At 40.4% G+C, this 14,887-nt stretch overlaps 1 protein-coding gene across 1 annotated transcript in view; it reads right to left on the minus strand.

The window, feature by feature from the left end:
- The window catches only part of LOC122532155 (serine-rich adhesin for platelets-like), a 39,675-nt gene extending 25,314 nt beyond the window's left edge, over nt 1-14,361 (minus strand). The window contains exons 1-3 of the mRNA XM_043660685.1: nt 14,335-14,361; nt 12,593-12,662; nt 2,525-2,599 (exon numbers count right to left, since the gene is read on the minus strand). Of these exons, the coding sequence (XP_043516620.1) occupies nt 2,525-2,599; nt 12,593-12,662; nt 14,335-14,361 (172 nt within the window). The remainder of the gene's footprint in view (nt 1-2,524; nt 2,600-12,592; nt 12,663-14,334) is intronic.
- Nucleotides 14,362-14,887: the final 526 nt, after the last annotated feature.

Below are 14,887 nucleotides of genomic sequence, written 5' to 3' on the forward strand. Positions count from 1 at the left end.
AAAAAAAAAGAAAAAAAAAAAAAAAAAAAAAAAACGGACTCAAGAAAAGCAACTAGAGAAAGATTGAAAATGAACAAGTTCTGACTTTTTCAAACCCTTCGGTTTTTCAGTGGCCACCCTGTATAACACACACATGAATTTGAACAGCGCGATCGCGCTGCGTGGCGCTGAAACGGTAAAGCCGCTTTCGATAATTTTTACTTCGCTGTTCGGTTAATCCATGATGGATCGAGCAGCGGCTCCCCCGTGCAGAATTCCGCGAAACGAGATCACCGAGCTTTGGGTAGAAGTATGCGCGGAATGAGAGTCGTGACTCCGACATCTCGAAAGATAGCCCGGACCTCGCGTTCTTGTTCGTTTTCGTTCCGGGACAGCACGAGGCACGAGGCGTTCATTACCGGTCCTGAACGAGCTCGTGACACGTCACGAGCGTATCTCAATGTGAAGTTCGCTGGCACGATCGAGGGCGAATTCTCGCGGACTTTCACCGCGGCGAAGGACGGGCCATCGCAGGCGAGCACTCGCGACTTATGGTTAGCACCATTGTTGCGCCTCGCGGAACGATTGTCGGTCACGCCGTTCAGAAAACGAACGCCGCCGGTTTCGTAAAAATTTATTTCCCCCTTGCCTTCTTTGTCAGCCCGTACGGCTGGAAGCGGTTCCGAGAAAGGAATGCGCCGCGCGAGAAATGCTCACGTAGGTACAACTTTGGAGATCTTTGAAGATCTCAGGTTGCCTAATTAAACTGTTAACTGGATATTTCCTTGACCCGTTGAGAAGTTGCGTTAACACGCGCTCGTTTGTGACCTTCTTCCCGTTATCGTCGGTTTCTATCGTCAAGTTCTGTCGAATTCACGTGGAACAGTCCGCGCGAGGAGTCGAACGACTCATTTTGAAACGGAATCTGTCTCCTGGTAACATTCTGACAAGAGTCTAGAGTGTCTCTCTTTTTTCTTTCTTTTTTTAACTCTAATCTCTCAAAAGGAAAATTACAACGTTAAATTTTTAAGAGAATTTTGCACACTTTAGAGTAAATTTTTAACAGCTGTACATGTAATCGAATTGCAATAGATTGAGAAAGATTTTTTATTACAATAATTCCTTACTGTCATTCCAAATATTCCACTGTCCAGTAGAAAGAAATAGAAGAAGCTCGTCTTGACGATGAAAATGCAATTTTAATATGCGATTACTTCAATACATCGATAGATGACGGCGCTCGTAATGAACCTGGTTAATAAGTAAATGGCGGATTTTTATGCACTAAAAACACAATTGAAGAAATAGAATCTAAATTTGTTTCATCATTGTATGTATCGTAATAAATACTCTACTTTCATTTTCTCTTATCACGCACGTTTACGTGCGTTTTCTTGCACCTGCAGATTTGCATAAAAATCCGCAATCAATTAACCACTTGCGCTGGCAACTGATTGCGGACCATAACGAGTGACCGAAACCCGTATACAATAATTCGTCGCTTTCTTTTTCTTCTGAACTCGTCGGTACGATATCATTGGATAGAAATTATCGAGAAGTAATAAATTTATTATTTGCTTTACCTGTTTTGTTTTACTTGAATATACTTAGAACTGAGAATATATTGCAATTCTCAAAAAAAAAGAGGTTAACCGCTTGCGCTGGCAACTGATTGCGGACCATAACGAGTGACCGAACCGTAGTAATTAGTCGCTTTCTTTTCGAACTCGTCGGTACGATATCACTAGATAGAAATTATCGTGAAGTAATAATACTAGATAAATAATACTATAATATATAATGTAATATATAATACTATATAAATAATATTATAATACTGATATAAAATATTTAAAACTAAGAAAACATTGCAAATTTGGGACAAAAAAATTTTCGAAATGCGTGGCACGTCATTCCAACACAATAGGTTAATAAAGTTAAACCATTCTGTAATGGATGCCTAACCTAACCTAACTTAAATTGTTTTAAAACCTATTACTTACATAAAAGCCATTAAGAAATTACTATTGCGTTATTATTTTGTATACTGTTTATAAAATAATAAAAGCAATATTCAGCTACTATTCCTTTCTTAAAGTTTTTCAATTTTTAATATATTTTAATTTAGTAGGTACTAAATTTAACTTAGCTTGTTAACAGTATCTTAAAAAGTAAATTTTAAAGGCGCCTTTAAATTTTAAATGTGCCAACACTGGTCAAAGGGATAACCTATTAATTGGAATAGGCGATTCATTAACCCCTTGCGCTGGCAAACTGATTGCGGACCATAACGAGTGACCAGAACCGTCTACAATAATTCGTCGCTTTCCTTATCGTACTCGACAGTACGATATCACCGGATAGAAATGATTGAGAAATAATAAATTTATTATTTGTTTTGCCTGGGTTATACTCAAATATATTCAAAACTGAAAGGAAATATTGCAATTTTGGGAGAAAAAATTCTCGACGTCCGTGGCACGTCATTCCAGCGCAAGATGTTAATAATAAGTCAACAACAAACGAGTGACACGTCTTTGCTCACCTGCTTGGAGATGTTCGGCGGGGGCCTCGGAGAAGTTTGCGTTGCGGTCCGCGTCCTCTATCTCGTCATTCCGCGCTGAAATCAAGAGAACACGAGATGGGAATCAGACGAGAGAGAGAGATTGCAAAACGGTTGCTCGCGCGGGTCGAACTCGAGTTTCTCTGCGGATTTTTCAGCCGCGATTGCGAACTTTGTTTTCCTCCGAATCGTTGTGAATGACGTTTCAATCAAGAAAAATTACCGAGCGCGGCACTCGAGCTGGTCAAACGAAAAACTCGGCGCGCAACAAGCGATGACCGGTGACAATCGGAATCGCGAGGTACATACGTACGTACGTAGAGTATGTATTAGCCGGCGGCTAGTGGACACAGCTGCACGGTTGACACTAGTTGACCCGTCGTTTATTAAACATTAGATACACGGAGAGTTGAACAGACGTACGCCACCCATCCGACGTGTATCCGATGTGCGTTCAAGCATGTGCGTTACGTGCATGTTCCAACAAGTGGAGAGAGGCTAAGGTTTTTTCCATTTTTTTTGCAATGCGGTGTCTATACGGACGAGATTTACCGAGAGCAAAAATTCGCGGTGCCTACTCGCAATGAGCAATTTTGAACCAGTTGAGATGTTGTTTCAATACCCTAAGGCTCAAAGAAAATTTGTGTATATACATATATATATATATAATTTGTAATATATAAAAAATATATAAAATTATATAAAATATAAAAAATTTGTAATATATGTGTGTGTAATATATATACATATATACATGCATAATTTGTACAATACGTATGAATTATATATATATACGTAATTTACAAATTATTTATTTTGTATAATTTTTACAAATTTGTAAAATAAATGTGAATAATATATATATATACAATACATATATATATATTAATATTAATATATAATTTATATATATAATAAATATGAATAATATACACATATATATAAAATATGTACGAATAATTATGTATGCATACATATTGTAATTATACACACACACATATATATATATACGTGTAATTTGTAAAATATTAAAAATTTGTAATATTGTGTGTGTAAATATTTAAAATTTGCAATATCGTGTGTGTAAATATGTAAAACTTGTAATATTGTATTTGTAATAAATTTGTAATTTGTGTGTGCACGTGTGTATATAGAATTTGTGTATACGTATACATGCGTGTGTTGTACGAAACATTTTAACATTTCATTATCGGCATAATGAGACACGACTGTCTCCGTACGGAGACGACGACGCACGACACGAGGTAAGTCTCATCGCGCTGCGATTGCTTGACATGTAGTTACTTTCAGAATGGAGTGCCAGTGTATTTCCGTGTGCAGGACGTCGTTACACAGATTCAGCAATAAACGGAATACGCGGAAGACCAAACTCGACCGGAGTTTCTTGTTCCTACTTGCGACCTTGATCGTTTAATGAACGTTGCCCGCGCAGATCCATATCTCGAGAGACGGCGGCGCACGTCCACAGGACTCTGCCTCCCCCTTTTCAAACCCAACACGACGTTAACAAACCTTTTAACAAACGTTAACAAACCGCTATTAATTAATCTCGAAGATCGGCGGGTGCTCTCGTTTCGAAAGCATTCAGGCGCTGAAAGTGAATTTCATTTGCCTTAAACTTCTGTTTACGTCGTAAGTAGATTCGATAAATTGCGGTTCTATTCCAATACAGGTCTCGATGAATGGTCTTTAGGTCTCCAGGTTTTTTTTTTTTTCTAATGAGAACCATCTGCTGCGGAATGTGTGACGATGCTCTCAAATCTTTTACAGCTGAATTAACAGGGAAAACAGAAATGTCAGTTTTAATTGCGAGCGCAAGCGACACGGAGAGCACAACCGGATATCTTTGGCACGGCCTTGAAACTTCAAACGAGAGATGATTGGTGAAATTACAGCGAGGGCGGTGTCGAATGGACGGCGAGGAATTTCCGCTAGCGACCGGAGACGCGGTGACGCGCATTCTTCGACTTGTGAGTAAGGAATAATGTATTTTTTCTTTTTTGCGATGCAAGCAGATTCGAGGCAAGCGATATACATATATATATATCGTCCGCTTTACGATTTCTCGCGGATGAATACGCGAAGCCGCGATAGCGCGGCGATTTACGATCGATGCCAACGCGTGGCCTAATCGACCGTTTCAATTTTACGGGCAATTTGATACTCGAGCAAGTTGTCAAGAATTTAGATCGCGTCTATACGAAGAAAGGTTTGAAATTTGGAAATTTCGTTCGATCTCTGTCGATCATTATGACTTGAACCTACCACTAACGTGTTTTAACCACTCGCGCTGGCAACTGATTGCGGACCGTAACGAGTGACCAAATCGTATACAATAATTCGTCGTTTTCTCTTTCTTTCGATAGAAATTATTAAGAACTAATAAACTTATCATTTCTTTCGCCTTACATTTAAATACACATAAAACTGAGAGCTATTCAACGTGTCGGTTATTCTATTTTATTCTCATATGAGAGATATTATGATAACTGGTTATGAGCAAACCTACAATTATCAATTTCGTATTTCACGTAAAATTGTTACATCCAATTGATATATTAGAAAATCGCTAGAAAATGACGGAACGTCTCTCAATCTTAACCGCTTGCGCTGGCAACTGATTGCGGACCGTAACGAGCGACCGAACCATATACAATAATTCGTCGTTTTCTCTTTCTTTCGATAGAAATTATTAAGAACGAATAAACTTATCATTTCTTTCGCCTTACATTTAAATACACATAAAACTGAGAGCTGTTCAATTTTATTCTCATATGAGAGATATTATGATAAATGGTTATGGGCAAACCTACAATTATCAATTTCGTATTTCACGTAAAATTGTTACATCCAATTGATATATTAGAAAATCGCTAGAAAATGACGGAACGTCTCTCAATCTTAACCGCTTGCGCTGGCAACTGATTGCGGACCGTAACGAGCGACCGAACCATATACAATAATTCGTCGTTTTCTCTTTCTTTCGATAGAAATTATTAAGAACGAATAAACTTATCATTTCTTTCGCCTTACATTTAAATACACATAAAACTGAGAGCTGTTCAATTTTATTCTCATATGAGAGATATTATGATAAATGGTTATGGGCAAACCTACAATTATCAATTTCGTATTTCACGTAAAATTGTTACATCCAATTGATATATTAGAAAATCACTAGAAAATGACGGAACGTCTCTCAATCTTAACCGCTTGCGCTGGCAACTGATTGCGGACCGTAACGAGCGACCGAACCATATACAATAATTCGTCGTTTTCTCTTTCTTTCGATAGAAATTATTAAGAACGAATAAACTTATCATTTCTTTCGCCTTACATTTAAATACACATAAAACTGAGAGCTGTTCAATTTTATTCTCATATGAGAGATATTATGATAAATGGTTATGGGCAAACCTACAATTATCAATTTCGTATTTCACGTAAAATTGTTACATCCAATTGATATATTAGAAAATCACTAGAAAATGACGGAACGTCTCTCAATCTTAACCGCTTGCGCTGGCAACTGATTGCGGACCGTAACGAGTGACCAAATCGTATACAATAATTCGTCGCTTCCTTTTTCTTTTGAACTAGTCGGTATAATATCTCTGGATAGAAATTATTGACAAGTAACAAATTTATTATCTGTTTCGTCAATTTTGTTTTACCGAAATATATTTAAAACTGAGAAAAATATTACAACTTTGGGGCAAAGAACTCTCGACGTGCGTGGCACGTCATTCCAGCTCAAGAGGTTGAGCATTCATATCCCAATCCTAATCAATACCTCAAACAATTATATTTTTCGTTTCGTTTAGTATTATCTCGTCACACTCCAAAAGCACATTGCAACAGGTTCCACCGTAGTGTGTTAGTGTTTGAGGCGACGATTGAGACGAGCATTTTTCAGGGGACATTTTTCAACGGCGATCGAACGGGGAAGAGGAGCTCGACGAAAGGCCCGGCGGGAAGTTGACATTAAGGGTTCCGAGACCGAGAGAGGACCCGAGCCAGTAAACAGGAGAAAGGGAATAGGAACGAGAGAGAAAGAGAGCGAAACAGTCCGGGATTGGTAAACAGGAAGAGGACGAGGCTGGCCAGGAAATGGGAGTGAGCGAGAGGGAGACGGCAGGGAGGAGGGGGTGCTGGGAGATGTGGAAAGAGAGAAAAGAGAGCAAGGAAAAAGAAGAAGAGTGGTTCTCCTCTCCGGTCTAAGAGGTTGGGAGCGGGTGGCCTTGAGCAGGTCATCACCTCCGGCTGCAGTGCTGATGCTGCCCGCGCTGGACTATCTTAACTTCTTCTTCTTCTTCTTCTTCTTCTTCTCCTCCTGTTCCTCCTTGTTCTTCTTCTTCTACTTGCTTCTCTCGAACTCTCCTCTTCTCTTTTAGCTATCTCCTCTTCTTAGCCAACCTTCTCTCCTCCTGTAGCTCGCTTCGTCTCCTTCTTCTTTCTCACCGTTTCTATCGCCCTCTCTGTCTCCCCTCTTGCTCTTCCTTTTCATCCTCCACTCTCATTCCTTTTCTCTCCCTTTCTCCTGCTCTTTCGTTCACCGTCCACCCTGTGCATGCTCTTTACATTTTTCCACGAAGCCCCGCTGCACGGGAACAATCCGTCCGAGCCAACTCCGAGCGGAGGCCGGAGCGAATTGTTGGCAAGATGACGACGGTGTGAGAATTTTCTGCAATTCCAGGTAGTTTCCTTTTCACAAACTTTTGAAACTCTCTCTCTTCAGCTGATTTCACGAACTTCACAAACGTGTAACGCAACGTTCCCGTTTCCAAAATGTTTCCACGTCATTTTCGGTTTCGAATAATCTTCGTTCGCCTTTCATCGTTCATAGAAATTCTCGCACGTTTCATTCCATTTGGCAAACAAGACCACGCTGTTCAGTTGGATTTCTGTTTCAGTCTATCTCGCTGTGCGCTATCTTGCTTGCGTCGAACCCCGCAAATTGTTGAGCGTAGCGACTGTACTTGTCTCTCTCTCTCTCTTTTGTGCCGTGGCAGGGGGATCGCGTAAATTGAGTTTGACAAAGTGGATCATCTGGGCCGGAGCCATTCAAAGACGTAATAACACCGGACGCGTGGCCGTGCGGTCTGCAGCCACGTTAAAAATTAGACATCACGCGAGCACACAGCCTTCTATACGAACCGATCCGACATCTGCCACCGGTCGAACTTTAAACAGTCTTGCTCGTCTCCAAGTATCTATCTCGCCTCGTTGCCATTCAAAACGCGATCATTTACCCCGACTAATTGCCAGTGCACGGCCCGATTTCGTGCCTGGCCGATTGAACGTGGAAGCGTTCAGGGAATCACGCAAATCGAGTTTGACAAAGTGGATCGTCCGCACCGCCTCTGAAGCGTAATGGTCGACGCGTGGCGGTGTCAGGGCCTCTGCATGGTATAAACCTGCCGGATGGGACGAAATCGTTCCGGTAAAAATCGAACGCGACCGGTGGACCGGTCTCCGGACTCGGTGCATCGAGCTAAGTGAATGAGAAAGATAAACATAATAATTACGGCAAATTGCTGGCTGCCGCTGAAAACGGCATCCATGGCAGGCCGTGGGGCAAACAAAAGAGAGAGAGAGAGAGAGAGAGAGAGAGAGAAAGAGTGAAGAACTCTCTCAGGGCACCGCGCTAAGTATCAACGCCCCATTGTACGCTGCCCAATGAAATCAAAGTAGCTTAAATCGATGTATCGCGAGACTCGTGCAGCACCTCTTAACCTTTTGCGTTGATATGACGCTGGTGCCACGCACGTGGAGAACATTTTGTCCCAACATTTTCTCAGTTTTGAGTATATTTCAATGTAATCCAGGCGAAACCGAATGACAAGTTTATTGTATCGCAGGCAAAAACAAATGATAATAGGTTCATCACTTCTTAATAATTTCTATCGAGTGATATCATACCGACGAGTTCAAAAGAAGAAGAAACGAAGACGAATTATTTTACACGGCTCGGTCACTCGTTATGGTCCGCGAATCAGTTGCCAGCGCAAGGGGTTAACTTTTTGGGGTTGGGTAATAAATATAGGTATAAATAAATTAGTAATACCTGATTTATATATATTTATTACATATATATAATAAATAATATAATAATATTATAATAAATAATAATAAATTAGGTATTACTCTGTAATAAAGAATTAATTTATTACTTCTTAATAATTTTTATCCAGTAGTATACCGACGAGTTCAGAAAGAAAGCAACGAATTATTGTGTACGATTTGGTCACTCGTTATGATCCGCAATCAGTTGCCAGTGCAAGTTAGGTAATAAAGGTCTAAATAAATTAGTAATACCTGATTTATATACATTTATTATATATATATAATAAATTATATATATAATAAATAATATAATAATATTATAATAAATAATAATAAATTAGGTATTACTCTGTAGTAAAGAATTAATTTATTACTTCTTAATAATTTTTATCCAGTAGTATACCGACGAGTTCAGAAAGAAAGCAACGAATTATTGTGTACGATTTGGTCACTCGTTATGATCCGCAATCAATTGCCAGTGCAAGTTGGGTAATAAAGGTCTAAATAAATTAGTAATACCTGATTTATATACATTTATTATATATATATATAATAAATTATATATATAATAAATAATATAATAATATTATAATAAATAACAATAAATTAGGTACTACTCTGTAAAGAATTAATGTATTACTTCTTAATAATTTGTATCCAATGATATCATACCGACGAGTTTCAAGAAAAAAGCGACGAATTATTGTGTACGATTTGGTCACTCGTTCTGGTCCGCAATCAGCAGCGTAAGTGGTTAAAGAATAACTTGCCCGCCAAGACCCCTTTCTAATGAACTTTCACTATAATCAACATTGAACTGGTACCATAATAGACTGTTTATCTTTTAACTGCGTACTTCGAATTTTAATATCTCCATCTGAAGCCAAAATGGAGTAAGATTTTATTTATTAAAATAAGAAAGATTTTCTCTGAGAATTATTTTAGAGAAAATCTTATATTATAGAAAATATCGTCTCGTTAATCTTAACCACCAAAATGAATTATATTTCGACAGTGATGATGTGAAATATTAGTATAGACTATAGTATACAGCTGCAATTTTAGAATATTCTGAAAAGGAGGAGAAGATAGTCGAAAAGAACAGCGGTCAACACTCTGTTAGTCCCAATGCTTGCTCTGGATTCGAACCAAAATTGTAATATTTTCTCAGTTTCAAGTACATTTAAGTAAAACAAATAATAAACTTGTTACTTCTCGATAATTTCTATCCAGCGATATTGTACCGACGAGTTCAAAAAAAGAAAGCGACGAATTATTGTATACGGGTTTGGTCACTCGTTATGGTCCGCAATTGGTTCAAGCAGACTTACGTGGCAACCTCGAGGGGATTCGTCATTCGAATTGTCACGATGAGAGCCTGCATCCGCTTACTTCGTTTGGTAAATAGAAAAAGTTGCCGCACGGTTGAAAATTAGAATTGGAAGAATTTGAAATAATGTACGATTCAGGTAACTGGAATTGGCAGCGCCGGCGTCAACGGCGTTAAAGTACGCGAGCGTGAGTGATTCACTTCTCGGTTGATGCTCTTTCAACAAAACTAACAAAATTTCTTGGCAGAGGAGCGGCTGATCGGGAGTGCTTTGCTCGTCGCGTGGGTCGATATACTGTTGAAACGCCGGTACAGAGCAAACAGTTTCGATAACAAACGTGCCCACTTCCGCGAGCTTGTTTGCAATCGAGTAATGGTTCGGGAGAGCTTGCACAGAGAGAGAGAGAGATACCTGTTACATTCCCCCTGTAACCGTGGTCGAATATTCGCGACATATAATTTCCCTTGGGTTCGAGCCCAAGTTGAAAGCGTGCGTTAATGCACGACGTCGCGTGGGACTCTTTAATCGTAAACCCGTTTACGGGTGTAGCGTGCAAGTCGTGCACAAGCGTTAGATATTCTGGTAAAAGCTGGTGTATTACGAGCTCGTGACATACGTATCAAGTTCTCTCAATTATATCAGCTCGTCATTAATAATAAGAATTCAATTAACAATTCTTTGAATCGGTAAGCTGCCTGTGATTGTCAACATACTGAATTTTAAAACTGCTTAACTCGTAAGTTCTTCGAACGTAAAACGCGGTCGTTAACGATTTCCAATCGCAGACAGACAGTCGGTCGATTAAGCTCGCGTGTTGCTGTTAGACTTGGTTTACAGAGCTCGGGATAGAGCATCGTTGTAAATTATCGCGTTGCAGGCGTGCGTTACAACGCTTCCGAAATCCATGGTCGAATCTATTCACGCCCCGAGGTAATCGCGGCGGATTGGAACGGCTTGAACGGGTGTGCGCGCGTGCACGCGATACACACACCCAGCCCCTCGCTACCCCGGTGAAATAATAAACGCTCTCACGATCGTTCGCGCGGCTAACAGAGTGTATCTCGCGAGTTTAATAGCAAGCAACGAGTAGTTGGCGCCTGCCCGATAAACCAACCGACCGACCAACCTCCGCCACCGATCGAACACATCGCCGGGTGTCGTGCGGAAATTTAATACAAGACCGTGTACGCATGCAACACGCCCGGAGATGTATTCGATGAATGAGCTAATTGTGCCTTCCACGTCGCGGATTCTACACGATGTGATCGATCGAAAGCAGTATTACCGCCACGTTTGTTGCGCGTTTGTTTTCTATGCGTTATCTATGAATTCACGATAGCGAATGACAATTTTCGAAAAGAATTATTACATTTGAAAAATGTAATACCTTTAAAATACGTATGTACTTCCGTGTCTGCACTGCGATATCAGATCTGATCGATGATTGATCACACGCAGCGTTATCACACTGCATGATTGGCGGCATTGCCTTTGAGTTAACTCGCGAGAAGGTCGCTTTATATCTCTCGTTTGCCATTGCTATGCGTCATCATCCTCTGTTCCATCGATGCTTGCGTTAATCTCTTTGTGATCGTCGGTCGTAAAATCGATCGTACTTGAATCGCCACTTGGTATTATCTCGGAACACGCTGTAGAGAATTATAATACCAGGGATAATGTTTTTTGCTACTTAATCCCGATGTGCTTGAATTTCTTTGCATTTGTCTTTTTCGTTCATAAAGGGGTTATTGTTTGCGGCGCGGTTATAAATAGCGTGGCAAACGCTATATAGTTGCTACTGCTACGATGATAGCAGAACGAAATTCTCGTGAAGCGAAATACATCACGTATCGCGTGGCGCGATAACCTTTGTGGGTAAAACGAAAGAAATCACGAGAGAGGATATGATGGGCGTTCGAAACTTCAGCGAAGCCACAATCGCGCGTGCGTCTGATTTCTCGAAGAGACGGCAAATAGTTCGAGGCAGGTGTACCCCATCTGCAGTGTCAGCTGCCAGCGACCGAAGCCCTTGGCACAGTCTACCCTTGAGGTTCGAAAAATATCCCGTGCATGCGCGAGCGAGCAGGCAAACGATCGGGCGGCAGCTGTTGCGCTTTTCTGTGGGTGGTAAGTGAAAGTGTAGCCTCGACGTCACCGCGGGCGACAAATTGAATTTTTGTAACCGCATCCCTCGGCAAATCTGCTTAACGAAAATCTGAGCCGACTTTCCGGCTGCTTTTATTCGCTCGATTTTTATTTTGTTTTTCCCTTTTTCCCTCACTTCCTTCGTGAAACGATCTATATATAAATCGGATGCGAACGTAGAGATCAGTCGACTCGAGACCTCAACTACAAGGAACGAGCGAGAGGAATTTTTGTGAAAGTGAGAATTAGTATGAATGACGCACGACGATGTGGGAAAACCGAATGAATGTTTATGTTTGTCAATGCGATTCCGCGAGAATCCGCATGGACGTTTAATGCGCATAATGTCACGTAAAAGAGTGTTAACCGGGCGTGACAGGAATGTGTGCTGCACGTGTGAAAGATCTTTGATCCTTTCTGTTTATTTAAAATTAGCAGAAGAAGATTCAGAACGAAACGGAACTTGTGTACAAGTCAACGTTCTTACAATCTATAGTTGGAGCATCTTGCAACAGACCCTTTTTCCGTCTCAAGGCGAGCCTTTTCGTCGATCTGGACTAAAGGAAGCACCCAGGGGAGAAATCTTTTTTTATCCATGAAGCTGCACGCTGTGGGTCTTTCTCTCTCTTTAATGTTCCGCATCCTGCTGTTGGAAGTATAGTCTCGTCAAACACTGAATCGTAAATTTCCAAATTTGGCAGTTGCGAGGCAATAGTGAATAGCTAGCTTGAAAGTGGTTTTTTCCTGAATGTTTTATTTAGCACGGTACCGCGGTGACGCGATCGACTCGTGACTCAGTTTCGAATGATTCGTCGATTGTTAATGATTCAGACTTCGAGATGCTTTTGACATTCTAATTCACTGTTGGAAATTAACGACACCAGCAGTTGTTCGATCGTACATTTTGCGAGCCTCGAGGTCAAATTGTTTCGCGGTTACGCCATCGGTACAAGTAGTACAGACTGTTCCCATTAGCTCTGTTGGTTTAGTAGCCAGAAGAAATCGTCGGAGAAATGTTCTTTCCCCATAGAGATTACCTCCTCTATTTAACCAATCGTCGAAACGAAACGAACTGCGATCTCTCGTCCGACGTTATTAGCAAAGAGTTCCTAATGTAATTCGCGCGAGGTGTGAGCACGGCCAGTTGAATAAATACAGGGAAATCGAGATGATGCCAAGGAAGTAAATATTTAAATACCTTTCAGCCATGAATCGAACGGTTCCTGTCGAACATTTGCTAGCTGCGGTTGGTAGAACAGTGTCAGGATTCCTTCGGATCCAGTCGTTGTTTTAATATCTCCTTGGCTGATTCACGATCCTCGAAGCACTAAGACTCTTGACGAGGAGCCTTCCAAGCACTTTGGAAACCGAGTGTTACGCACACAACGGAGAAGTGTGTTCGCAGCCACGATCTAACCACGATCTCCGTCTTTACGATTCGTACGTACTGTCAACTTTTCGCAATTTGTTCGTGTCAATATTTCCGAGTCGTATGCTTTGAGCGGAGTACAGCCTCTGTTTACAGTTCGAGGATTTCAGACCTGAAGACTAATGAAATTTCATTAGCGTAGAGATATTCGTAAACCGTCTCGAAGACTCGCGGCAAATGATAAACGATAGCGATGATAAAGTACGAATAATTGACGCAAAACAACGAGGTAACAAACAACGACGAAAGAGGGGAAACAGGGGAACGCGCGTTAGACGCGAAACTGGTTGGGCGAAATATTTTGACAAGTGTAGAGAGAGGCGAGTTGCGAGGCAGACCGGACGAAAGCCCTCGAAACGTTTTGACTCGGAGCGACGAGAAGAGACTGGCGAACGCCTTTCTGCCTCTGCTTGGGACATCGCTGGGCATCCCTTTCCACCAATGACGAGGCTTCCTTACTGGTCTCTCACGGAGAGACTGAGGTACCTTTACTCTTGATAGGTTACCTTCGAGTTAACTCGATAGGATCGTAAACGTGCGCGTGCATATAAATCACTCTTTCGATCTTGAAAGTCGCGAGGATTTTTGGATGAATCTCGGTAATGGAGTCGAACGAGATATAGCCACAATCCAGGAAGCGCGCAAGAAATGATCTCGGACCGATGCTACTGTGAATCTCTTTTTGCTTCGTTCCATTTCTCCTCTATTTATTCTAAAATAAAAACACTTTAAGTACTCCCAGAAACGCGTAAGTTTTGTTGTTCGAAGTCAATTTGCATTTAATGTTCAATAATACTCACGAGACTTTCAATTTCATTGTTCAACATTGTGTCGTGTGTATTTCTTCTAAAATAATAAAAACCCTTGTACTCTTGTTTATGAAAAATATGTTGGAAACATACAAGTTACAGTGCTCAAAGTTAATTTCCGTTTAATGTTCAATAATACTCACGAGACTTTCAATTTCATTGTTCAACATTGTGTTGTCTGTATTTATTCTAAAATAATAAAAACGCTTGTACTCTTGTTTATGAAAAATATGTTGGAAACATACAAGTTACAGTGCTCAAAGTTAATTTCCGTTTAATGTTCAATAATACTCACGAGACTTTCAATTTCATTGTTCAACATTTTATTCTAAAATAAAAACACTTGTACTCTTGTTTATGAAAAATATGTTGGAAACATACAAGTTACAGTGCTCAAAGTTAAAATCCGTTTAATGTTCAATAATACTTCCGATTCAACTGTTCGATTTGTGTAAGAGATTTGTATCTTAACCTATATTTAACATGTTTCCCCTTGTTGCTCTGTACGTGTACGATTTTGTGTGTGCTTGATTATAAAAAAAAC

This window comes from Frieseomelitta varia, unplaced genomic scaffold (genome assembly GCF_011392965.1).
Source record: "Frieseomelitta varia isolate USP_RPSP 00005682 unplaced genomic scaffold, Fvar_1.2 scaffold_44, whole genome shotgun sequence".
Classification (NCBI taxonomy): domain Eukaryota; kingdom Metazoa; phylum Arthropoda; class Insecta; order Hymenoptera; family Apidae; genus Frieseomelitta; species Frieseomelitta varia.